General features: G+C 44.8%; 1 protein-coding gene across 1 annotated transcript in view; it reads right to left on the bottom strand.

The window, feature by feature from the left end:
• Trpm8 (transient receptor potential cation channel subfamily M member 8) overlaps positions 1-27,719 on the bottom strand; it is a 79,305-nt gene that overhangs the window by 40,820 nt on the left and 10,766 nt on the right. The window contains exons 5-14 of the mRNA XM_028876303.2: positions 25,054-25,226; positions 23,050-23,224; positions 21,523-21,590; positions 15,419-15,616; positions 9,656-9,758; positions 7,941-8,059; positions 3,679-3,969; positions 2,291-2,386; positions 1,293-1,422; positions 776-921 (exon numbers count right to left, since the gene is read on the bottom strand). Of these exons, the coding sequence (XP_028732136.2) occupies positions 776-921; positions 1,293-1,422; positions 2,291-2,386; positions 3,679-3,969; positions 7,941-8,059; positions 9,656-9,758; positions 15,419-15,616; positions 21,523-21,590; positions 23,050-23,224; positions 25,054-25,226 (1,499 nt within the window). The remainder of the gene's footprint in view (positions 1-775; positions 922-1,292; positions 1,423-2,290; positions 2,387-3,678; positions 3,970-7,940; positions 8,060-9,655; positions 9,759-15,418; positions 15,617-21,522; positions 21,591-23,049; positions 23,225-25,053; positions 25,227-27,719) is intronic.

Here is a 27,719-nt window from a genome sequence, read left to right as displayed (position 1 = left end):
TGTACTTCATGTTCAGCTAGCCTTCTCTGCTCTTCTACAGTCCAGGATCCAAACCTAGGAAACAGTACCACTCATAGTGGGCCAGGTCTTCCCACATCAGCCAAGGAATCAAGGGAACCCCCCACAAATACATCCACTGGCCAACCTGATCTAGATAATCCCTTCCTGAGACTCTTTCTGGGTGATTTTCCAATGTGTTGAGTTGACAATTAAAGCTAGGCATCACACTGTGGCTTGGATCTTAGATATTTTCCAAAGACTCATCCCTAAAGGCATAGTTTCCAGTGTGACACTTGGGAAGGTAATACAATCTTTAAGAGAATGGGACCTAGGGGAAGATCTTAGGCCATTGGGGGACCTCAAAGGGACTTTGGTTCCTCCTCTCTCCCACTCCCCTTTACTTCCTAGCTGCCATGAGATGCTCTGGCCATAACACCCTGCCTCATTGTGCACAGAGAAGCAATGGGCACAACCAACGATGAGCTAAAGACACTGTGAGCCAAAACAACCTCTCCTCTTTTTAAGACGATTACCTCAGGCATTTTGCCACAGTGGTGGAAAGTTGACTGACACACTCCTGTACCATCTTTGAGGTGAGGCTTTTCACAAAAGCAAATGTGTCATCATCCTTCAAATTGTCACCCAGGCACTCCCTCAATGGTCTTTACACAGGATGAGAAAAGTAGACTATCAATGTCATTTTCTTAATGCTACTGGTAGTGTGTGATATCAGGCCCACTCCTGGTACACTTTTCAGGGTCTGGCTCTTGCTTACCTGGACCCCAGGCTGAGCGATGAAATGCTGGTCTGTAGCCTCCACCGCCAGCTCCAGACAGTTGCTCCCTCCCCAGGCTTCACAGGAGTAGACCAGTAGCTGCTCTGCCAAGTCTTCATCATTGCTGTAACACTCGGTGAACAACTCTACGTCATCATGGAGGGAGGGGGAGCTGGGCTCAGCTACTAGACATGGAGCCTAGCCTACCTACCCCCGTCAAAACCTGAGCGGATGGGGCATGAGGATCCAGGCACAGAGAAAGCTGTCCAAATGTGACCTTTACTACAGAGATGCTTTCTTCAGACACAACATAGTCGTCAGGGCTCTTGTATGCAGAGGGTATTGATACATGCTTATGAAATTGAGCTGCCTTCAACACCTAGGGAGTGCCCTCTCTGACGGGATTCTGTCCGGACACAGGCAGAAGGCCTTGCTCTCTGGGAAGGACTCAGGATCCTCTACCCCTCCTTACCTAAAACAGCCCCTCCCCATCCCAAGCCTTCTGAGGGACACTCACCCACTGCTCGGGTCTCGTACTCATTGGCCAGTTCCTCTGATTCTCCGGCAGCGTTGATGTCATTCTTGACTTTAGCCAGGGTCTTCAGAAGCTTGCTGGCCCCCAAGGCTGCCAGAGTACAGCCTTTGGTCTTTTGGAGGGGGGCAGAGATGCGGAAATGTTGGTTAATTCATAATCTCTTGAAGCAGTAACATGCACATTAACTTTTGAAAAATATAGACAAGCAGGAAATGACAAAGTCAACTACTCATTTCGAATCAAAGTCAGGTCTGCAATGTGCTCAGGACAGACTTGGACCTCAGCAAACTATTCCTGGTCTTGTAGGTGGAATCAGCATATAAAAAGAAAATCCCTGGGTAAATATTAGGAGACATTAGGTCTCTGATGGCAGGAAACCTGGCTGACCCATCATCTCAATGTTATCATGCTGGAACAGCCAGGATACAGGGAGAGTGAATGAGAACATTGAAGACCTGAGCCATGTAACCAAAGGCTGTGTCTGAATTCAGCAAGCAAGGACTGAAGTAGAGACAGAAGCACAGGTGTCCATATTTATAGAAATAGTGACATACCAAACCATAAGAAAATTCTCAATAACTACTTCAAAGCAGAATTTTTTATAGGCCCTACCTCCTGGTTCATAATGGAATATGGCTAGAGATCATTGTTTTTATTTTAATCTTATTATTACTTAGTACTGGGGATCAAACCTAAGGCCTTGTGCATGTGAGGTAAGGACTTAGGAATTAATTTCTTAAGTTAAATTTCAAAGCTTCTTATACTTAGAAAGAATGCACAGTCACCTGGGGAGCAGGAGTGTACTGGAGGACGCCTACCTGACTCCTTTCTGGGGACCACCTATCCTAGGCACACCTCCAAGGACATGCAACCAGAGGCATAACCATGGACCTGGGCACCACAATCCAGTGTAGGTTAGACCAGACTCCTATAACACAGCATGTATTTGGCACCAATTTAGTGTGGGCCTGGACATTTACCTGCTCCCAGATGACCTTGGAGAGTTCCTTTTTGTTCTGAAGGATGGCCCAGATGAAGAGAGCTTGCAGGGGGTGCCGGGTGGTGAGAGATGCATCCTGAGGGGGGTCAGAACATCGGGTCACCACATGCAAATGTGACCCACTTTAGGCCCCACTATCCTAACAGTGAAATGGGATGGTCAGAAAGATGAGAAACAGCCCTCTGTTTGGAGACCCCTAGGGCTTAGGGCTGAGTCTGTTTTACAGCATGGTGGTGTGGTTCTCATTGTTCACTGCAGCTCAGCAGGTGGTGTGATTTGACACAAAATCTTTCATCAAGCATAAAAGACAAAGTACAACTGTATGAGATGGTATGAAGGGGGGAAATGTGCTGGGAGCAATTTAAAGACTAAATGACTTTGGATACACCATGGAGAAAGCAATTCTTCTCCATTCTATAGATCAGTTTCTCACCTAGAGGGAACGCGTGGTCAGATTAAATCTAACTTTCCTGTGGCTTACATCCAATTGTTACCGCATAAAATGTGCTTATTTCTTCGGACCGTTATTCGAAGATTGGAGGTCTGGCTCATATTTAAGGTTCTGCATCTTCCAAGGAATGTTTTCAGATGGAAAGTGGCTGTGTGCGTCCCCCTTCAGCTCCCCTGCTGATATGACTAAACTCTAAACTGTGCATACGAGGCCCAGTTATGCGCTGTGTTTCAAAATCCTGAGATAAGAATTTGAGGAAGGTGTTTTAGAGACTGAAGAAATGAAGTCAGAAAAGCAAGAGACCAGTAGTAGGCTCATCACCAAGCAGGCTGCCATGAAGCTCACTTCACTGTGCCCCTGAATCATCTCCTCTAGATGAGGGGCCGTTGGGGCATTCAGTAGCCCTGAACTCTGATCAGAGCAAACGCTGCTAATAATTGCTGATGCTGTTGAGTGGAACTGGACCTGCCCATACTCAAAAAGGAAGTGCAGGGCATTCACATCCGCTCTGATGGAAATATCCGCTACTTCATTTATTCATAGAACTACTGGAGTCCTTCACTCTTTCACCTGGGCAGCAGCGAGCTATTTTTATAAACAGGCTGAACCACGAGCAGGAAGCCATCTGTTTGTCCCTATTCCCCATCAAATAGCCTTAGAAAGTGTGTCACATGAGTCTTGTGATCTAGAAATGACGTAACTAAACAGAGCCAGGGGCTAGAGCGAGAGACATCAGAAAACTTACCAGTGACTTTATTCTTTAGGAAAGATGGTAGAGAAAATGCATGTCACCCTTCAAGCTGCTTTATGGCAATCAGGAAGAGAACAGGAAAGGTGGAGGCAGAGAACTGAATTCTGGGAATAGAAATATGAGAGCAGAGAACTGAATTCAAACAGACAGCTCCACCATTACGTACATGGAGTTCGACATCCAAGTCCTCCCTGCTGCTTCTATCTTCCTTCCAGAAGCTTCTACGGAAGTTTGCCACCAGTTTCCAGACAAAGGTGAGGAGTGCGTCATTGTAGGAGTTCTTGGCGATCTGCAGGTTCCGGTACACCAGGGTGCTGAAGTGGGTGGAGAAGAGCTCCGTGAGGACATCGTTAGTGAGAAACTTCTTCAGGTTCAGGCCGTTTTCCAGGAAGAGGCGGACAAACTTGGGCCTGTCCTTTATGAGGGCCGTGAACATGACTTCCTGAAGGTCGGCCGACTAAAGAGAAAGAACGGGAAAGAGAGCATAGCATAAGACCAACAGAGTCCCAATGGCTCCAGCTTCCCTCTCTATCCCACTTTGACAATAAAATTCATCTTTTCAGCATCCTGGTGGGAAAACAGCAAAGCAGAGCCCTTGAATGAGACCTGGGTTCTTACTTACGTGGAGAGAGCATGCCCACTTAAGCATGAGATGGGCTAGGAGCTGACACCGGCACTTGGCATAAGAAGCATCAGGGAGCAGAAGCCAACGTCAGGAGCCTACAGTAGACACGGACTGTGAACCAAGTGCCAGTGCTGCCCGCCCACTCCGTGGAATCTGCTGCCCTCTCTAGGCAAACTCTGACCATCTCCACAGTACCAGAGTTCTCAGATGCCATTGCCCAAATGGAACCCATCAAGCCACATTCTGTCTAGTAACGGTCTGGGGTTTGACACAGCAGTGAGTCACTGGAGTTAATACTTTCTGAGCACCTGGTAAAAAATATCCTACAGAGCTTTTCCAAGAATCCTTTTTTTTTTTTCTTACTTATTTTTAGATAGGGTCTTAACTTGGTAGCCCAGGCTGGCCTGAAACTCACTACATAATCCATGATGGCTTTGTTTCATAGCAATCCTCCTGCATCAGCTTCCCAAATGCTGAGATGACAGGCAGGAGCCATGATGCCTTCCTAAGAGTCTAAAGAAAGATCAATGCTCATTTCAGCCACAATCCAGTAGGTGCACACTGCGTCAGCTCTTAGGTGTTTTTTAGGACTGCCATGATATTTATTACAAGTCAGTTTCATTGCCAACACTCACAGATTCAAAGGCTCATCAAGATTCTGTCTAGCATTAAAAGGGGAAGGTACAGAGTCTGACAACATGGAAACCTCCAGCAGAAGCCTATGGTATCTATTCTCAGGTACCCAGACTCCCCGGTGACCACTGACTCTGTGACTCCACCCTGACAGCAGCCCTACTTCACTCCCTCAGTTCCTCATCTGGCCCTCATTTTAATGGCAGCATTGGTGGTTTTTGTGTCTACCTGATGTTGTTTTTGTGGACTCACATTTTGCCTAGGGGAAATTGTTAAGGATTCCTTAGGTCCCCCATTCTTTAGCTCTCTCTGGGATCAGCAGGGCAGAGCTCACCTGGGGAGCATGGCATCTCCACCATCCTCAAAGCATGTGTCCATCACACCCACTCTCTTGCATTTCGTTCTAAGCACGTGTGTGTCTTCCCACTGGCCCCACACTGGACAGAATGGGCTCTCAAACATGGGGACTTGCTACAACAAACAGACTGCTGGTCATCAACCTTGTTTCTAACTCAGCAAGCTTGAGTTAGAAACACTCCAGCACGCCTTTAATCCCAGCACTCGAGAGGCAGAGGCAGGCAGATCTCTGTGAGTTCGAGGCCAGCCTGGTCTACAGAGAGAGTTCCAGGACAGCCAGGACTACACAGAGAAACCCTGTCTCAAAAAAAAAAAAAAAAAAAAAAAAAAAAAAAAAAAAAAAAGGAAGGGAGGGAGGGAGGGAGGGAGGAGGAAGGAAGGAAGGAAGGAAGGAAGGAAGGAAGGAAGGAAGGAAGGAAGGAAGGGAGAAACACTCCAGCAGTTTACACCACTAGCAAGTTTCTGGGTTATATTGTCAGGAGTCCCAGGACCACACTGAGAACCACTTGCATATGGGAAAGGAAAGGCTTTACAGACAGACACACATCTGTTTCCAAACCTTGATCCTGCCATTCTCTAGTTCAATGTGTTGGGACAAGATCTGAAGTGGATACTATTATAGAGCTTAGAAGGAGCTGGTGTTCTGGGTCCTTTAGAAATATCATCTAATTTAATCAGTGTAACACATGAGGAAGGTACTACAGTCATTCCCTTCATTTTGGAGAGAGCCTGACAGATATTTAACAATAGCTGTCTGAGAGAACACAGATGTAGTGTCTGCTGATCTTCATGATGCACATACTTCTGCCATGGTGACTTTTCAGCTCCTACTGTGACACTGGTGAATGCAGAACTAGGAATAGACACAGAGGGTCACACCACCATATAAGTACATGGCAGCAACAGAAGTAACCCGGAACACAATTCCTATGTGCAGCGAAATAGCCAGAAAGTCATGGGGAGGGAGCGTTGTGTGTGTGTGTGTGTGTGTGTGTGTGTGTGTGTGTGTGTGTGTGTGTGTGTATGCAGGTGTGTGCCTCTGTTTGTACTCATGCAAAGATCAGAGCAAGACACCACATACCTTCGTCTATTCCTCGCCTCCTTATTGTCCTGAGTCTTGACCTCTTTCTAAACCCGAAGCTGTCTCTTCAGCTAGCTTGGCTAGCCAGAGAGCTCTTGGGATCCACCAGTCTCCAACCCTCCATGATGGCATTACAGACACACACAGCCATGCCCAGATTTTATGTGACTGCTGGTGATTCGAACTCAGGGCTTCATGCTTGCAGAGTGAATGTTCTAACCTGGTGAGCTATCTCCACAGTCCACAAAGTCATTCACTTTTATGATTTCTTACCTTTGATTTTCATATAATTTATTCAAATTATAAATTTACATAATTTGATTTTTAATAATGACTATATTCAACAACCAACACCCCCCCCCCAAAAAAAAAATCTCTGAAGAATTTAGCAGCTAGTTTTTGCAAGCCAGGATGAGCTGGCTCCAGCATGGCGCTGTAAAAGGGAACTGACCCAGTGCATAGTTGAGAACCTTGCCCAAGGACGCACCAACCGCTACTCCAGCACTCAGACTCCAGCACTATGCCCTTCATCCTAACCACCTTCAGCTGAGTTAACAAAATTAAATGGATAACATGAATACACATCCGAGTTTGTTTATTTGCTACCTGACCTTATTTAAACAATGTACACAGAGGGATTCACTTATGAATCAATTCATTAACGCACTTACAGCTCTACTCGCTTTCCATTCACGAAAGCCTTGTGATGTGTAATAGGTTCATTATGGTGCAAAGCCCAAACACAGACAATGTTTGCTAAAGGGATGAATAACTCAAGAATTCATGAGCCATTACTATTTTCACTACTCTCATTAAAATTGATCATATGTTAATGTAAATCAAATCCTGGTCTTTGATGATACAGTGGTATGTGTGAGGGTGTTTTCTAAAGCTAGCTGCTGAAGGTGGAAGTTGAGTTATGTGAGCCTTCAAATCCATCCATGCACACATAAAATCAAATATAACCTCACTGCCCGTAATGACTTCAATTAACGGAGAATAGCTGGACACAAAGACGCACCCTTGTAAATCTCTGTTTGATGGTTTAATTCTTCCTTCTGAACAGAGCCTCTGAGGCTGATTGAACTTTAGATGCATGCAAGTGGTCTCCCATAAATGGGACCTTAAACATTTATCAAACTGAAAAAAATATAGAAAAATGATCTGCTGGGAAATTATAGATTTTAACTACACATGCAACTTCCATATTGGAGGTGTTTATTTGGCTCAGGTAGTCCCTGGTACCTCACTCTGGTAGGGGTGTCTTCAGCAAAGTAGTCCACCTTCCCCTCATACCTCCCCATCCTGACAAATCTCTTAGCAGAATTTGGCTGGGTGGGGAGGTGGCCAAACAATGTGCTGTCTTGATCTTTTTAGTCAAGCCAGATCAATAATCCCACATCTCTAGTCCCCATACCGCCACCCACCCACTCCTGAGAGCAGACTCATAGCTCCATACCAGATGATCTCTCATCTCCTGGAAATAGGATTACATGTTTAGGATAGCTTACGTTGGAGTCTTTGGCTATATTATCCATTTGCAAGAAACCTACTAAGTCAACATCATTATCCCATCCTACAATCAAGGAAAGGGAGGCTGGACATCACTGATATGCTAAAACTAAACAGTCAGTCACAAGATTCTAGACTGATGACCTTGCTGGATAAAACCACCTACTACTGAGATAATTGTCCAGGCTAACCCAGGAACAACCTCAGAGGCTTCTGTTACCTCCCATCGTCGGTCGTTGGTGAAGATCTCATCACTAGCAAGGTCCAATTGGTTCCACTCCAGCAGAAGTTTCAGTTGTCCATTCCAATTGTCCTTGTCTTGCTCATTAGTGCTGAAGGCTGGAAGTGGGCAGGAAGAAAACCATAGATCAACAGGCCACGCGTAAAGAAGCCAGGCTATTAATATCCTCCAGATATCAGAGCCACCCATCAAAGCAGGTCTCTGGGAATCAGAGGACACTGTCACCTCCTTCTGTTGTCACTCATGCATTGCATATGTCCTGAAGTCCATAACGATCAACCCAGATCTCAATATCTTCCTGTGACATATGAATAGAGTGTAACTAGGATATATTGACATTTCTCTGTAGATTGAGACTTCATAGGTATTATATTCCAAAAGTTGTATCTCACTTATCCTGTATCTAAATATACAACATAATAATCCATGTTAACACAATGTATTTTTTATGGTTAGAGTGTAAAATGTTCCCTCACAGGCTCCTGTGCTTGAATACCTAACTGGCACTGTTCTGAGAGGCTGTGGAGTCTTTAGGAGTCAGGGCTTAGCTTGAGGAAGTGAGCCAAAGGGAGGCATATTTTAGAGGCGCAACTTCTAACTCAATCTCTTTCTTCCCCTTCTCTCCCTACTCTTTTTCTTCCTATCTATCTATCTATGTATCTATGTATCTATGTATCTATCTATCTATCTATCTATCTATCTATCTATCTATCATCTATCTATCTATCTATCATCTATCTATCTATCTATCATCTATCTATCTATCATCTATCTATCTATCATCTATCTATCTATCTATCATCTATCTATCTATCTATCATCTATCTATCTATCTATCATCTATCTGTCTATCTATCTATCATCTATCTATCATCTATCTATCTATCATCTATCTATATATCATCTATCTATCTATCTATCTATCATCTATCTATCTATCTATCATCTATCTATCTATCTATCATCTATCTATCTATCTATCATTTATCTATCATCTATCTATCTATCATTTATCTATCATCTATCTATCTATCTATCTATCTATCTTCTCTGTATACTTTGCATTTGTTGGTTAGGTATTTCAATCCAGAAGGCAAGGTTTTGCTATTTATTACAGGTAATCCCACTTTGATGGAAACCTTTTTTGAGATAGGGTCTCACTATGTAGCTCTGGATTTCCTGGAAGCCAGACCTATGGTCCTATGTAAACCAGACTGGCCTCAGACTCACAGAGATCCACCTGCCTCTGCCTTCCAGATGCTGGGATTAAAGGCATCCACCAGCATGCCCCTCTCACTTTGATGGAATTCTAAGAGACAGCAAAGACTAAAGAGAATTGTTTTTCCTAGAGGTCAGTCATAAGCTTCAGGAGATGTGTGAACCCCTGAAGTTGAATGCTAAGTTATTTGTGTGGTGTGTGTGTGTGGTACATGAGCATGTGTGCATGTGAAACATGTGTGCACACACTCCTGGAGGTACAGTCTTTACAACATTTTTAAAAGGGGTCTGAGACTCCGAAAGTACTTTAAATTACTGCTAGAAACAGCTTTGCAGAGTACCTTGGTTACACTTGACCAGCCTTTTAGTGACATAAAACTTGTATTCTGTGAAAGACATCCATGTAAGGAAGTTCACCTTCTATGTCAGTCATTTGTCCTCCAGGGATGTACTCTCAGGGAACCGACTCCACTCACCTTTGTACAGCGCATAGGAAATGGCGTTGCTCACAATCTCGTCTCCAGCCTCTTCCATTTTAATAACTGTGAGTAGATGGGAACACTCAAGGATTTCTTTGAGCTGGTAATATGTCAGGAAGAGTATTGTCAACCAACTGATCTTGAGCATAATGAATATGAATTTTTAATGTATGTCTTATTTCACAATTTCATATATACAGGTACAAACAATATACTTTGATCCTAACCTCCTACTACCCTCTCTCCCTCTCTTATTCTCTCTCCCCCCCCCCTCTAAACCCTTCCTTCTTCCCAACAGGCCTCCCTTCTACCGCTTTGAACTCTCTCTCTCTCTCTCTCTCTCTCTCTCTCTCTCTCTCTCTCTCTCTCTCTCATCTTATAAGTAAATGAATGAAGAAGAGGCAACAGAAGACTGTGGAAATCTTCTAAGTGTGGTTGGTCATGAAGTCTGAAACAGGAGAAAGGAATCATTCAGTGACAAACAAGAAGCAGGAGGACTTGGTGCTAGAGAGATCAATAACTTAGATTATCCTTCTTGAGAGACAAATACATTATCCATTGCGATTTTCCTGTGTTTAAATTTGAAACAGATTCTTTAAAAAAAGCATCTAATTCCAAGGCTCCAGGTACTGGCAAGAATGAACTTTTGCCCAAAAGAACTTCTCCTTCTCCGGGAGGATCAGGCCTGCTTTGGTTAGCTTCAGTTTTAGATGATAGTGATTTCCCTAGCAAAATTTAAACCTGGACCTTCTGTGTCTCTGCTGGGAAAGAGCCAGGGGTCTCGAGGCCTTGGTACAGGAAGGTTGAAAGATGTGGGCTGAGAAAATTCTTGAGCCTGGCTCTTAGGAGGTGACCTTTTAGGGCCTCTGCTCCTTGGGAAGGGTGACGATGAAGATTTGGGTTCAGAAGATGCGTACCCAGTGGTGATGGGAGAGAGAAACCAGAGCTTCCGCAAATTACAAATCCTGAGGACTTTGAGGGAGAGGAACAGAGGAGCAGAGCAGGAAAGACCCTGCACCACGTTTTGTTCAAGCCAAAGGAAAGGCGTCCAGAGAGAAATGATGAGTGAGGAGGCCGATCGAGGGCCCAGGGCTGTGGAACACCTGTGAAGGGGCAGCCCCATGGGGTAAGACATCTTCGGTTTTGTGATGAAAAGGGCAGAAAAGAGAACGAGCATGGATACTGAGCACAGCTCCAGACCTAGAGAGGGTTCCAAAGACTTCCTCACTGTGCGCCCTCCCACACACCTCATCTCCTCCCATCCTGAGCCTGGCTGCAGGCAGTGCGAGAGTCCCTGAAGGTAAACCAGATCTCATTTTCTCCCTGCTTCTGGGCTTTCAATGATATCTCATGACAGCTGATCAAGACCCAAACTTGAAAACAGTGCTCAGAGAGCCGCCTGTTCTGGACTCTCATAAGCACTTCAGGTTCCGCTCACAAATGTATCCCCTCTGCCATCACTCAGTTCTTCAAATGTATTAGCTTCTCACCTCAGGACCCTTGTACATGCTGCTCCCACCATCACGATGCCCATCCTCACTTCATTCACTCTCCATCATTCAGATACTGCTTCCCACATCACTTCATCTGTGAGCTTTCCACAAAGCCCCACACCATAACACACCTATTTCTATACATACTGCCTTTCTTCAGAAGACCCTGTGATGGCTAACAATGGTTGTCTGCTTGACCGAGTCTAGAACCACCCAGAAAACAAAACTCCAGGCATGTCTATAAGGAACTGTTTAGACTGGGCTGAGGTGAGAAGATCCAGCCTAAATGGTGTGTGTGTGTGTGTGTGTGTGTGTGTGTGTGTGTGTGTGTGTGTGTGTGTGCTTTTGATTATAGAGGCTGCTGCAAGCCACAGGAAAACGTTATAGAATTCAGCTACTACTTGGAAAAGTCAAGTTCTTCTCCAAAGGTCAAGCTATGGCTTAAGAAGTCTTGGTGATATTTTAGCTTCGTATGTATATTAGCTGGTTCCTACCGTGATTTTCTTGTAATGCTATTCGTGCTTCCTAGAACTCATAACAGTGTATTTATCTAAAATACCTACCAAGCATCCAAGGCCAAACAAAACACCACCTGTCTCCTAGGCCACAGGGATAGCTTTATTTCTTGTGCTATTTAGGGTGAGACCCTCCTTTCTTATACAATCGTACTAATAGACACCTAACCACTTCTAGGAATGTAGATTGAGCACATAGATCCCCTTTTTGATATACTAACCAGTCATTAGCACTCAGTTGACTTCCTCTTTAACCACTCCCATTTTGGGTTGTAAAAGAAAGCCTGGTGGTCACTGCCTGAGGAAAATTCTTACCTACCTTTATGACCCTGTAAGAATTCAAGTCTGGTGACCTTGCTCTGCCAGAGGATCACTATGACTTGGGTTTATAACTGAACACCTCAGAGACTTGAGAGGATTTTAAAGGTATAAGGAGAACAAAGAGAGGATATTGAGGATTTTGGCTGGAGAGGATTTTGACTAGAGAACTGGAGGTCGGGATGGAAGATGAGGAAGAGTCAGATGGGAAAGTTCTAGATAGGTAAGAATGAGATGAGAAGGACCTAGATGAGGCAGAACTAAGATGAGAGAATTAAGATAGAACTTAGAGGGGACAACAGATAAAGGTAGAGACAAATCAGGTAAGAAAGGAGCTAGACTTGAGTACAGAACTGTAGCTGTGTGGACAGGATTTTACCCCAGAGGAATAAAGTAGACAGACAAGGAGCTTGGTGTATCTAGGTTTATTCCTGCCCTGAATGCCTGGTGGAGCTGTAGCTGTAAAGACAGAGTTTTGCGTTAGCGGAATAAAGTTAACAGACCTAAGAACATAGTATACATAGATTTTCCCTCAGATATCCCATGTCAGACATAGCATATTTTCCGAACTCTGGGCAATCCATAAGAGGCAAAGCGACCAGCTGTCCCATGCTCTACCCACCATGCTTTCCCCGCCATGATGGACTGTAGCCCCTAGAACCCTTCCTTCTTTTAAGTTACTCCCTGCCAGGCATTTGTGCACAGCACTGAGAACAGTAACTAATGCACACCTGCTTCAGTTTAAAATAATAGAGCAATTTCTATAATAACTTCACATGAAGTATTTTTTAACTTATGTTCCCTATGTGAGGCCATAGACTGTTTCTGATGTACACACAATTCTGGGTGTGACCAAACTAAATCTAGCCGATGACATACCCACAATAAGAAACAACCGAATGAACAGAAGATGGAGTAGCTTTAGATGTTTGGATGAATGGTATATGGCCTGGCTAATACTCAGATAGTGTGGAAAGTCAGGATCTTGATGGGCTGGGGGTAGCTGGGTGGCATCACTGTGTGGGAGCTGTTCGGGGAGAGGCAAGCTCCCAAGGGCAGAAGGAGAGGGATTTTTTGGAGAGATGGAGAAAGGATGAGTTTAGCTTTGGTGGTCAGCCATCCACATGACCAGTGAGGTCACTCAAGACAACACTGGAAGGCTACTTGTATATTTCACCTATTTACATATTTATTAATTAATAATCCTACTTTCAGTTTTGGTCCTTTGGGAAATCTGTACCAATTTCACAACTCCATATGAATACATAGCGAAAATGCCAGAGTAATTTCCATTTTTATGTATGTCTTCTGGTTGACATGATTAGAAATAAATATATTTAATCAGATGTGAATATGAATTAGATATGAATCACAGAAATGATAGTATAATCAAAGGCAGCAAAATTAGCCTGACATTTAGCTTAAGATGAATTGCCTCTGACAGTTTTCTTGAATTAGAAATCCAAATTCCTCATAAAGAATAGAGGACCATTAGGACCATTCTGGTTTGGGGACAGATTCCAGGTGTCAACTTGTAAAAGGGTTAAAAAGGAAATCCACTGGAATGGACCCAGGTCTGTGTTAGGTAGACAGACTAATAGTCCTTCTCTATTCCTTCCTCTCCGAGTATCCTTGCATTGGCCACTGAATTATTTCCACCCACCACAGGAAATGCAGAGTTGATAAGTATGCAATACCTGTGACGAAGATTGGTCTGGTCCCTGTTAGAATTAACTTAAGCTATCCAGGTATGCAACATTTCCACTCTGGAGAGTGAGCACCCTCCCCTGGGATTTCCATGTGGAAATAATACCAAGGGCAGAGTCACCTGACCACTCTCTACCACTTCCCTTTCTCCCAGCAGACAGTGAGTTTGACCTTCCCCAACCGGATCTTCCATGGTTATTCTCACTGGTATCTGGTGCTAGCAGAATGTGATACTCTGGTGAAAGGAGGCCAGCGTCTGTCAAATACTGCCTGTGACATGTAGGCTCAACCAGTGCACTCTGGGACTCAGCACAAGGAAGGATGCCAACGGCGGGATGCCTCTCAGCCTCTTTGTTCAACTTCGCCTTCACCTTCCATACTTTTTAATCTTCATCTCTGTTCTCCTGATTCTTGTGCTAGACTTGGACATGATGAAAAATCGCTGCAAGAACTTTCCTATAAAACCACCAGTTTTACCTTTCGGTGTAAAAATCTAAAAATTGCAGTATCTCAGTAGGGAGATCCCACAAGCCATCGCTAGCCAAGGCCTGGTCCACACGGGTGCTGTCTCTCAGCTGTGGAGGTGAAAGTCAACCGTATTTCTAGGCTCCAAGTTTTAGACAATGGGACCTATCTAGAAACAACTTGCTTTCTGACCATTTTGGATCACACCATTCCATCAGACTTACGAGCTAGCACCACTCTGCGGAATTAGTAAAGAGGGCCCAGCAACACAGGCAGCAGGGCTGACTTGTGTCAGCTCGCAGGCAGTATTGGGCCTGTCCAGGATTGCAGTAAGTAATGTTGTAAGCAAAAAAGAAAAATGATCTTTTATGTTGAAGACTAAAGTTTGCTATATGTGATATCTTGAGAGCCTTTAAAAATACTAAATACTGCCAGAACTGCAATCTAATTTTTAAAAATTGTATTATTATCCTTCATACTAAACCCAGCTTTCCACTGACTCCATGATGAAAATAACCCCTGTGCTCTAAGCCTGTTATTTCCTCCATGAAAAAAAAATTAAGTGGCAGAATATGCTCCTAAAAATACCCAAACACATATGGCCATTTCTGAATGAGCTGGTGGGGATAAACCTGCTGACAGGAATGGAAGCTTTCTCATGTGTTGAGCAGCCTGGATAAAGAGTTGTTACAAATGAACAGCAATCATGAAATAAAGAAAAGGAAGAATGTACAAAATTAATATGCCCAAATGTTTTCATAAGACTATCAACCAGAAGCTTAAGTGTCCCTGTATGTCAGCTTTTCTCACAAGACTGCTAGGAAAGATGAGAGATTCCAAAGCAACCACAGTCAGAGCGTAGCAGGGCACTTCTTCCACACTGATGACGTCAGTAGGTGTAGACTCTGGATAGAGTCTGCATTTCTCAGATATCACTGCCAGAGACTTCCTCCCTCCCTATCAGTGATGCATACCAAACCCAGAAGCACATGTGTTGGCACTGTGGCACAAGAGAAAGACAAGCTTTGTGAAGGACTTGAACTTAAACCCCACGCCAAATCTCTTAAGAACAGATAATTGGAGAGTCATGGAACTTATCTGATTTTCAGTTTCCAGCAAGACACCTGGTAGAGATGTCCTCAGAGTTGTGGAGAAAAACCAAATACTCGCCATTGCTGGTGGAATCGATAACATGAGACATTCTCCCATCCCAGGAACCTGCCTTCCCCATCCCCAGCCTCCAGCATCTTCCCCAAACTCACCCATTTGATCCAGCTCTCAATCTCCTCTTCGGGCAGCCGGGACACAGTGCGTGGTAAAAATCGCACCAGCTTCTCTTTGACCATGGAAGAGGTCAGAACATCCTCCTCCTCCACCAGGCTGGCAATCACATCGGCAATCTGCCCTGAGCCTTCCACCACCACACAGGGGATCTTACTTTTGATGGAGGTGTTGATGGCCTAGGGAGGGATAAAGAGGATAAAGAGTTGGACACATGGAAGGGGCTGCAGTGAGCAACACAATCCAGCTCAGGACCAAGGTTCTAAATCAAGGGGGTCCATAAGATGCTTTGACGCCTCTTACTGTCTTTCCCTCTGTGGCTTTTATTTCAAATCAAAATCAAACCAGCTGCAGTGGCTTCATGAATGGGGTAAGTGAGCCAGTTGTTTGGCATCCTGAAAAAATGACAAATTCCATAAAAAGGGCATGCTGGTTCACCTTCATCACAGCGGCCACACTTTCAACTGCTAACACTGGCTGCTCGGGGCTGGAGCCTGGGGGGGAATTCTCCAGGCCCTAGCCTGGGGGCAGTTCTCATCCCCAGACAATGGCTCTGTTGCTGCCACTAAAGGTAGTTTTAACTAAATCTTTATGATTCTAATAAAACTCAAGATTCAAAGGCTAGGATGAAAACATGTGAGTGCAGAGAGTTACAACAACACCTGGCTAACTTTCTTTCTCAGCTGGTGACCCCGGAAGCTTCTTTCCTTCCACACTGCCCCAACTAAAAAAAAACCCACTCTTTGTGCTCTCTCCTCCCTGCTACTCCCTGTTAGCCAGATGCTAACCCGCCTCTCTGAGCCCAGGTTAATTTTATTTAATGAATGCAAATGCAACACATCTTTACCTAGTTCAACAAACAGTCCACACCAAGGACACCTGTAATATTTACGTCTTCCATACAGAAGTACTTTGAAAATAGCCTATAAACAAAATTGTTCACTCCCAAAACTGGTTGATACTTAAGTGACAGCTCTGAAGATTTGATCCAACGCAATCGTATTGACAACTTATCAAAAAGATGCTATCAATGCCCTGAAAATACATTAAAAGCGGTTGGCCATGTGTTCCCTATGTATTTGTTCTCCTCTTCACTTGTTGCAAGAAAGTGAAGTAGACTTCCTTGCTGGACAAATACCTCTCACACCAATGTTTTCTCTGCAAGAACTTCCGAAGGTGGGAGAGGAAACTCAGACTTTCATCACCTGACTTCAAGATCAAGGGGTTAGTCTACACATGGGCACAGAAAAGCCAGTAAGTCCCCTTCTTTAAGGCTGAATGCTCTCCCTAGAGAAGACACAGTCCATCGGGCCAAGAACATGGAGCTCTGATGAGTCTGAGACAGCAGGCCGGGTGTCCATCCGCGTGCCTCAGAGTCTCCCCTCAAGATGTAAGTGCAAGTGCTGGATGGCAGCTAAAAGATGTGGGACTGAGGAGCCCAAGAAACATTAGTTCAATGTTAGTCAGCCTCCTGATCTCTCCTGGCCCTGCTTCCCAGGACTCAGTGAACGATAAACGGCACTGGTTCACTGGTTACCACGTAGAAAAGTCAGAAAGGTCACGGTCACAACAGAACCCATTATCAGTATCCAGAGCTTTATTAGGAGGGAAAAGGCGCGCGGGGGGGGGGGGGGCAGCCCTGGGGGGATGGAGCAGAGCAGGGAGCAGAGGGCAGAGGGCAGAGAGAGAGAGGGTGGGGGTTCGAGGTTCGAGTCCAGCTTTTTAAGGCACAGATTGTGACCATTCTGATGATGTAAGACGCAGCAGAACCCTACCATTGCACAGATCTTCGAAGATAGAGACCCCTTCCATTACATTGTGGCAGGAAAGAAACATCTTGCCCTCCACTCTAGGACAAGAGATCTTCTTTCCAAATCTTAAGATCCAGAGATGGCATGCAGCCATCTCCCAATTCGTCACTCTTCAATTCTTTTATTCACCATCTCTCTCCGCCTCTTTAATCTGACACCACTCCCTGCCTCCTCTTTATTTTTTCTCATTTCTTAGTTCCTGGAGGATTTCAGACAATACATTTTGATTATGGTTACTCCCTTCCTCCAGCTCCTCCAGATCATTCCTTGTTTCTCTATCCAACCAACAAGTGGGCAGCAAAGGCCCTACAAGACATCACAGGTCAATAAATAAAAAGTCCAGGGACAGGGATGGGTTCCCTTCTGGGGAGCTGTGGGCCAGTGAGGTTCCATAGACCCCCAAACACTACAGGGTATTGTACTTGACCGTAAGAGCCTATTGCTAAAGACACCATCCATGTGACTTACAGAACATGGAGAAATCAAGCGAATACTGACCTGGAAGCCTCATCTTGACTGACAAGCATTCATGGTGTAGTAAAGTGCTCATCAGTCCTACCCAGCTGTGGGTTCCATGAGTGACAATAGCAACCGGCCTGGCAAGTCATGCCCACTGGGACACTAGAAGCATGAGTGTCATGGGGAAGACCAAGACCTACTCCACAAGATGAAACTCACATCCAGAATTGTCACTGGAGTCAGGAATCTGTGATGAGACACCCAGACCCTAGGGGAGAACCTATGACGGTCACCCTGCTAAACAGGCATGGCATGAAACTGACTGCTAATGACTTATCGCGATACCCATAGATGAGTGCATCCGTCAACCCTATCGAAGAAGCTTCTTTTTGCACTAGATGATGAGTCCCACGGAGACCCACCCACAGCTGGGCAAAGTGCAGAGAAAGAGAGACTGCACAATGCTTGGCCCTAAGGGGGGCATCTCTTTCACACACCCCCTCTCCACCTCCTCCTTCTTTGGCTGCTTTTCAACATTTATCTGGTGATCATTTCACACTGAAGAAAAAAATGGCCAATTTTACTTGTCCCCTGAATTTTCTTTTAAAACTTTTTTCTTTGAAAGACTCTTGAATGGCTTTTTTTTTTCAACAGCAGCTCTCATAATATCTCATAAATATCTGTTGAATGAATAAACTAAAAGATAGTGGGTGTTCCTCTACAATTCCAGAACATTTTTGCCATCGAGGACTGGGAACTCCAGTGTGCTCTGGTCACTGGGCTAGAGCCAGGAACTGTGTAGGTCTGCTTGTTCTAACCCCAGTTTTAAACTAAAACCAGGAAAGGGGGCATGGAAATAATTAAGAGAGAAGTTGGACATTATTTTCTTATAAGATCTTATTCCTATAACAACAACAACAAAAACCCTCTGGAAGGCAACATATCTAAAAACTAACTACAATGCAGTCACACCAATGTTCATTTCTAGAGAGCCAGAGGCCTGGATTGGGGCAGGTGCAACAGTAACATTAGAACCCATGATATGGGTGGGAAAGCGGAGTCTTGGCCAAGATAGTGCCACAGGTGCAGAATCATCCAGGAGCTCACATTGGAGTGTCACTTGGACATGAGATTCCTGCATGTGGAGTCCAGGATCCCAGAAGTTATTTCTGCCTTTCTGAATGCAGCTCCCTAACTTTGTCAGCTGAGGAGCATCCTGTATCTAGTAAAGGACCAACACATGGTGAGAAAACATTTCCTACTTACTTCAGGAAAGAACTTAGGATGGATAGAGGACAAAGTTAAGAAAGCTCATGAACATGGCTTTCAAGAATTTGGGACATCAAAAAGAACCAAATCCATGACTCTGTGGGAGAGAAGAAGGAGCTATGATTAAAACTCAAAACACAGAAAAGCCATCCAGGGAAATTATAGCAAAAAAAAAAAAAAAAAAAACCAACTAGGGAGAAGAAGGAACATCCAACACAAGAAGTGTTTTAAACTCTAAATACATATTGTCAGGAAAAACCTTGCCACAGCAAACTAGAGATGAAATGTCAAGGCCACAAAGAAGCAATATCTAAAGTTATGGGGAAAGGCACCAACTCACAAATTCAATCCCATGAGAGATACCAGATGACTCGGGAGAAACCCCAAGTCAGGAAAATCAGGAATGGCAAGCTTCAGTCCCTGGAAGTTAAAAAAAAAAAAAAAAAACCTGCCAAAAAGATCAGCATGCCTGAAAAAATTACCTTTTAACGCTGAAGAAGGGCGCTAGAGAGATGTTTCTCTCTCCCCTGGTACCAAAATCAGAACAAAATGGACCAAAGACCTCAATCCCCGACCTGGAACTTTGAACTGGCACAGGAGAACATGGGCAGAACGTTTCGAGATACATGCGTAGGCAAGTCCCTGATGGAAAGGATTTCCGTGGGTCAGGAAACAGGAGCAGGGGTTGAGAAATAGAACTGCATGAAATAAACAAACTCCTCCATAGCAAAGGAAAGTTAACAGAGTGAAGAGATAGCTCACAGAACGGGAGAGAAATCTTTGCTATCGATGTGGCTGACATGATATCGATATCTAGAACCTATCAACTCAAATAGTTAAGCCCCAAAGTCCCAAACTGTACAGTCAGCAAATGAGCAACTGAATTCTGTTTTGTTTTTTTTGTTTTTTTTTCGAGACAGGGTTTCTCTGTGTAGCTTTGCGCCTTTCCTGGAACTCACTTGGTAGCCCAGGCTGGCCTCGAACTCACAGAGATCCGCCTGCCTCTGCCTCCCGAGTGCTGGGATTAAAGGCGTGCGCCACCACTGCCCGGCGAGCAACTGAATTCTGAAAGGGAAAAATCAGTAGCCATCTTGAGAGACGCTTCCCCCTCCCCTCCTCCAAAGGTATTTGCTGACCAATAGTTTTAGAAGTGACCAGAAGTTGAACTTATAAGGCTGGGACAATAAATCTATATATCCTGGACTTGGCAGAACAAGATATGGGGAGTAAAGAACTGACCAGAAATTGAACTTATAGGAGAGCAGGACTGGAACAATAAATCTGAATGTATATATCCTGGGTTCAGCAAAAGCAGAACATAGGGAATAAAACTTTATGTCTCTGTAGATACCCTGAATCCTGTTAGCCATCAGTAACCTCATGATTATAGTTCAGCCAGTAACTTCAAAGAACTGCCTCACCCTTATCCCCCTCGTCCAATCCCAAGCTGCATGTAAACCTTCCTATACAAACCCCTTCAAGTGAGTGCTGGGGGTGTCCTCCTCCACCCGCTGTGTCTGATGCTGGACTGTGTCTGATGCTGGACGCACCAAGCTTGCTTGTTTTGTTATTAAAAACCTCTGTGTGCTTGTTGGATAACGGCCCTGTGGTGGTCTTGCGACCTGGGCACCACAAATTCAACAGTTGGTCCTCAAAAGAAAAAATACAAAGGGCAAAAAAAGAAAATATGTTTAACATCCTTAGTCCTCAGGAAAACACAAATGAGAACCACCTTGAGAGTCCATCTCAGCACTGTCAGACTGACCAGCATCAAGAAAGGGAGCGACCCAACACCAGTGAAGGTGCCTGGAAAAGCAATCCTTACACACTTCCGGTGGGCATTTAAATTAGTGAAGCAAGTCACTACAGGAATTTAAATTAGTGAAGTCACTACAGGAATAAATACAGAGGGACCTCAAAGTACGATCAAAAGCAGAACAACCATATGACCTAGCATAGCTCTCATGAGTACACACCCAAAGGGACTGAAGTCAGCAGGCACCAGAGACACCAGCACACCCATGATCTCTAGGGTACTGTTCACAATAGCTAAGATATATAACCAGACGAGCCACCCAAGAGATGGAGGGATCAAGTATTGGATGTGTACACAGGGGAGTGTTGTTAGCCATAAAAAAATGAAGCCTTATCATTTGTAGAGAAATTGGTAGAACTGTGGATAATAATGTTGAATGAGAAAAGACAAATTGTATTTCCTCTTGTATGCAGAATCTAGACTTATACACACACACACACACACACACACACACACACACACACACACACACACCATAAAGGGAGAACGGACTGTGTGGGGGAAGGAAAGAAGAGACTGAAGAAGTCGGGAGGGGGCAATTTACTGAACATGAGGAAAGTACAGGAATAACCGTGTGTCTGAAGAGGTCACGTGAGACCCATTTTATACACTACCAGGAAATGTAGCTTTCAATGATTAGACAAACCCAAAAGACTGGGGGAGTAGGGGAGGGGAGTGGGGGGCATGCAGCTATTGGGTAAGCCCTTCAGAAAACCAAGCCAGGACTCACTTTCAAAGTCTCTCTTCCACCTCCTTGAGCAAAACACACGATGGGGATCTTACCACCATAGTTGGAATCTGTAAAACAAGAGCAAAGTCTGTTTTGGATTCCGCTTTGAGGAGTGGGTGTGGCAGGAAGTGGGATGGGGCAGGAGATGGGAGGAGCATCTGAGAGGAGAGCTCATGGAGTGGGTAATAACTGCTTGGGGGTGACCTTGACCCTGAGCTGATAGATCACAATGAAGGAGTCCCTGTGGCCAGACTGTCAGCAGGGTGGCATGGGTAGTACTGTCATTGGTCACTGCTTTTTAAAATGCTAAAGTTGGTGCTTCAGTAACATCTGTGGGTTTGATTAGACTGGGCAGAAGTTGGCTCTTATTCTCTCCCTCATTTGTATAATCCCGGGTTTTCTTAAGTGGGTGATAAATTTGCATAATGAGGCATTCTCTCAATGGAGCTTAGTGCATCTATAAATAGCTTCCCAAGCTATCTCTTAGTTGAGGGGAAAACAATTGAGACTATGTCCTGGAAGACAGTCTATCACTAAACCACAGGACAACCTTGCTCCAAAGCAGGACACCTCTCAGCATCCTGCCCACAGGAAAGGAAGATGCGTTCAGCTTAGCAGATAAGGTCTTACACTCAGTTTCTGCAAAGCCAATGTTTTAGGGGATTCTATTCTAGTAGAGTACAGAAGGAGCCAAACTTAAAACATCAGCTGACCTTCCAGTTGTGACACTGGTCGGGTGGCTTCTTAACAAGCCTACTGTTGAGACTCAAACCCAGGTCAAAGGGCTGAGCTGCCTATTTAACATATCAGCACTGACACTGGCTCCCAGGTTCTCCCAGCATCCCTCAGTCCCTACCCATTATAGAGAATGGCTGGCATACCCAGCTCTCTCTCTACCCTGAACTCTCCAGCCCAGGGGCTGGGCAGGGCTGCCCTTCCCCCAGAGGCTCCTCCCTAGATAACCCAGACATTTTGGTTCCCTTCCTCACTTTGTACTTCTGCCTCTTGACTCCTACACTCTGTTCCTCTCTCTCCCCCTCTGTCTCCCCTTCCCCTTCTACCCAAGGGCCCAGCTCAGTCTGGCTATGTCTACTCTGGACTCTACCAGATGTCTCTGCCTCTGGCTACGATCTCCCACATATCTATAATAAATTCCCCTTCCACCATACCTAGGAGTGGTCATGTCCTTTTCCTTCCCTTTTATTCCTTTTTTTTTTCATTCATCTACAACTGCATTGCTTCTTAAACACATATTTTTCTATTAGGGGCTTCACTTGTTCCAGACGCCTATAGAAAAAAAAAGCCAGCAGGCTTCCTAAATGAATGAATGCAAGAAGGTATCTGTCACTGCCTTCAGCACGCTGAAGGACATGTCACCCTGGCAGAGGCACTCCTGGGATGCTGAAGAAAGAGGAGAAATACAAGCTCCTCTTTAGCAGAGAAGACACTGAATCAAGAGGGCTCCCCCCCACCAGGTGTCACCACAACAGCCATACACGGCTGACCTCCCGGTTCCTAACTGCTGACCTTGACTGGTCCGCTCAGAGATGTACTTCTCCAGCTGATTTCGCAGCTTGGCTTCCACCGTGGGGTGTCCGTGACATCCATTGTCCACCAACAGCAAGTGGGTGTGATTGTTGTCTAGGATGTATAGAGGGTCTCTCTTGAAGTCATCCATGATGTATTGAGCTGAGAAATAGCCCTGCAAAGCACAGGGACACTTGTCTTTGAGATGCAGGGTGACACTATCACGACCCTACTGAAGTTAGAGAACTTGTGTTTGTTATGTGTGTCCTCTTACGACTGTTCTGACAAGGAACACCAGTTTAAGTGAAAAAACCACGGTGACGAACAGCCTAGGGTAGACTGAAAATGGAGAAGGAGAGCTGTGCTGTCTTTTTCATACGCATATAATGCTCTCGTGACTCAAAAACAGAATACTGATCAAAGAATTAAAAAAAAATAGACGATGGAAAGCTACGAAAATTCTCTGAAACAGATCTAATGTGTAGTAGAGTGTAAGTGTTTCAAACAGTTGTCTTTTCAGGTTGGCTAAGCCTCCATCCTGTTCCACCCATAGCAGTGAGAGAGAGCCATAGTGAGCCCTGGGAGCCTGTATCAGAAGATGTGGCCAACAAGATTGTTATGATCACTTTGTTTCATACAGGAGACCAAACACTGTCACCCAGGAAAATAACAGAGAAACCAGGAAGCCAACCACAATATCACAAGAGTGTATAGCAAAACCATGATGTCACTGAAGATTGTCATCGGAAATAAAAAAAAAAAAAAAAAAACAAATAAAAACTAGTAGTATAATTTAAGCCTCTAAAAACTATGTCTTCTACAGAAATGAAGACTGTAGCATATAAATGAAAATGTAAATTATGCTTAATTCTAAGAGCCGTGGGTTGTCGTCATCAAGATTTTATGTGCAGTTATTTTCTATGCATATATCTGTGTGGTTCATAATTTCACACTTATAAGCATTTCCATACTGTCAAAACAAGTAATATTTTCCTACTTCTATGGTTATTCTTCATTTGTGTGGTAATATGTCTGGACTTCCCTCTTTAGCAATAAATATTACTAGATTATAATATATATATAATATAATAATAAATACCAATCACAAGTATTGCTGGATATCTAGATTTATATCAATTCTTCATTATTATTACAAAAATATTTTTAAAGAACATCTTTGCCCTAATATTAAATTCTCTTGGGACAAATTTATTAATGTAATTGTTGGACTTTCCTATAAACAGTTTTTACACTCCTGATACATGTCTAAACAGTGTTCTGTGAAGAACACAGTCCTGTGCCCCTTCTTAGTCTCAAAAATGGCGACAGAGACAAGAAAGAGAAACATGTTTTCTTAAAACCACAGCCTTTAACATTTACCATCTAAATGTCTAGTGAGCCACAGATGGAATGAGGTATGCACTGAATTTAGATTTCTGAACATCTACCCCAAATGTGAGTAGGACTTGGGGAGTTTCTCACTGTTTCCAAATCGTCACGCTTGGCACACATGACAGTGGATATCATATGTCTACAGTGCATTCTGGACATGATTGGAGGGAGGTCTGCTACCTTCTAAATCAGTTCTCAAGAAACATTTGGTAGTGTGGGTCTCAAGACCTTCTCCTTACTGGCTTAAGGACAGAGAACAATAATGGATCTGAACTCTCAAGAATCTAGCACAGCAGTGCAGGATTGTACCCACAAGTGAACCCTTTTGAGATGGATTGGGATCATAAATTATAAAAACAATAGGCCCAAATCTAACATGAGCTTGCTGGGGACAGATGTTAATGACAAAATGCCTCACTGTTGCTCCCACTTTGGAGTCCCTTAAGTGTGCCCCCTCCCCCTTGTTTTTTTGACTGCTGAGGTCCATAGGCTGTTCTCCTAAGACGGGCTTTCCCACGATCTGACTCATCACAGAGCCCCAGCACTCAGGCACAGCCATTGCCCTGATCTCTCTCCCACAGCACCTTGCAGACCTCCCTGCCCCACCCGTACCTCATCATTGCAGTTCCTGATGAGGGTGTCCCTGTTGGAGACCATGCCCCATGCCGCTATGCCAATGGCCACGATGTTCTCTTCTGAATTCCTGCTGATGGTGTTGTCTCTCACCACTTCGCCTATGTACTTCATCAGACCGTAGTGTGTGCCTCCTGTGAGAATCCAGGCACCTGTGGACGAGAGCAGGGGAACGGAATGTCACCTGATGCTGAGGAAGGTTTTTGTCCTGTTTCCAGACTTCCTGCCATGAGCTCTAAGAGTCTGTCTGCACTGAGAGCTGGACTATGGGATGGGACCACACGGCAAACAAGAAGAGGGTCCCAGGTCATCAAGGGCTCCTGAGAGGCACATACTAGAAAGCACAAGTTCTGGGCTCGTGCTAGATATGCATTCTCAACCTCTACAGAAGGCAGACTCCTGAGTCTCCAGGGGAATGCTTTCATGAACAGTGAACGCCTGGCCTGAGCCTGTAAGTGAGGTGGCCAGCGCATCCAAAGATGGCAGTGTGCTCCCTCTCCAGAGCTCATGCTGCTCAAACAGAGTAGCCCTTCCCAGCCCCAGCAATTCTGCTTTGCTTCCCACAACTTTGCTTTTTTTTTATTTTTTATTTTTCGAGACAGGGTTTCTCTGTGTAGCTTTGCACCTTTCCTGGAACTCACTTGGTAGCCCAGGCTGGCCTTGAACTCACAGAGATCTGCCTGCCTCTGCCTCCAGAGTGCTGGGATTAAAGGCGTGCACCACCACCGCCCGGCCAACTTTGCATATTTTTATTAAAGGTTTATATCTGATGATCTTCTCAATGCCAAGCATGTTGCAGAGTTTTAATGCAAAATAAAAGAAACAAAAGATCTGCAGGCTTGGGCTGTAGCTCAGCGACCGAGTGTTTTACTAGCATCTGTCAGGCCATGGGTTCAATCCCCAGCACCAAACAACAACAGGAATATTATCTAGTACAATGGAAAGGACTATAGTGTGACTTGTTGCCTGGGCAGGCCCTGCTCAAAAAGCAGTCTCCATCTTTAACACACTCTCCATCCTCAGGACAGTCCTCACTCGGAGGACACTCTCCATCCTCAGGACAGTCCCCACTCGGAGGACACTCTCCATCCTCAGGACAGTCCCCACTCGGAGGACACTCCATCCTCAGGACAGTCCCCACTCGGAGGACACTCTCCATCCTCAGGACAGTCCCCACTCGGAGGACACTCTCCATCCTCAGGACAGTCCCCACTCGGAGGACACTCCATCCTCAGGACAGTCCCCACTCGGAGGACACTCCATCCTCAGGACAGTCCCCACTCGGAGGACACTCCATCCTTAGGGCAGTCCCCACTCGGGGGACACTCTCCATCCTTAGGACAGTCCCCACTCGGGGGACACTCCATCCTTAGGACAGTCCCCACTCGGAGGACACCCTCCATCCTCAGGGCAGTCCCCACCCTGAGAAGTCACTATTTTCTCTTTACTGGTTCTAGCAGTGGAAGACTTTGGAGTCCCGAGGTGGTAGCCGTCCTCTCTAGTTTTTAGAAAGTCCTTTCATTTGCTGTCTGTCTCATTGTCTAATTTCCTTGCCATCTTCGACAAGGAAAAACTAGGTCATCAGTCACCTCCCACATCAGAGACCTGACAATACTTACAGTGTGGCCCTTAGAAGGTTCAAACCCGATTCCTTAAGCCAGTTCTCAGTGTTCCTTCTTAAAATAAGGTAACTGGACATGACCAACACCAAGGACTCTGGAGTATCGCCTTCTTTGCTCTGGTTAAACAAATAGAGTCTACCTTGCTATGCTAGTTAGAAATCAGCTGTCTTCCAGGCCAAGGACATTTATTCTGTTCACATTGTGTTTACGTGTATGTGGGGGGGGGTATGTATGCGTGTACCTGTGTGTGTACATGTGTGTATGTGTACATGTATGTATGTGTGTATGTGTACATAGGTGTATATATGTGTGCATATATGTATGCGTGTGTGTGTGTACACGTGTGCTTGAGTATCTCTGCTACAGCACGTGTGTAGGTCAGAGTACAACTTTCTGTCAGTTCTCTCCCATCTTGTGGGTTCCAGGCATCAGACTCAGGTTGTCAGCCTTGACGGAAAGCACCTTTACCTGCTGAGCCATCCTGCTGGTCCCAATGCCGGCGACCTTAGTGTGTTCTTCTATGTTATTCCCAGGGCCTTCAACAACCCTGGACGTACACTGGGAAATTCAGATCTAAGATGAAGTGTGTTTCCCCAGTTCTGTCTGTCAACGCCCCTTTGCAAAAGAAGTTTCCAAAGTGTTAAGTTCAGGCAAACTGAACTCACTTACGAGAAAGACATCAGCCAAACCTAAGCTGAGATCTGCAGAGCTATTGATGTGTGCTCATCGACGTGTGGTGACAGATGAAGGCTGAGAACTAGCGCTGATATAAGAAAACCAGGAAGATGAAAAGTTACAGGACTTTGGAACTCAAGTGGAGAAAAAGTTTTTTTCTTAGAAAGGTCATTAAGGGGCACAATGACTATTAGTCTCCGTCAATGTAAACTTTCCCTGCCTTGGCTGGAAAATTGAACTGGAGTATACGTAAGGGACTTCCCTCCTCTTTGGAGATGTATGCAGTGAATTTGGGGGCTAAGAGCCATGGTGTCTGCAGTCTACTCTCAAATTATTTTGCCCCAAACC

The sequence above is a fragment of the Peromyscus leucopus genome, chromosome 13 (assembly GCF_004664715.2).
Source record: "Peromyscus leucopus breed LL Stock chromosome 13, UCI_PerLeu_2.1, whole genome shotgun sequence".
Lineage (NCBI taxonomy): Eukaryota > Metazoa > Chordata > Mammalia > Rodentia > Cricetidae > Peromyscus > Peromyscus leucopus.
The sequence above is the reverse complement of the archived record's forward strand: the minus strand, read 5'-3'. Positions and strand labels throughout refer to the sequence as shown.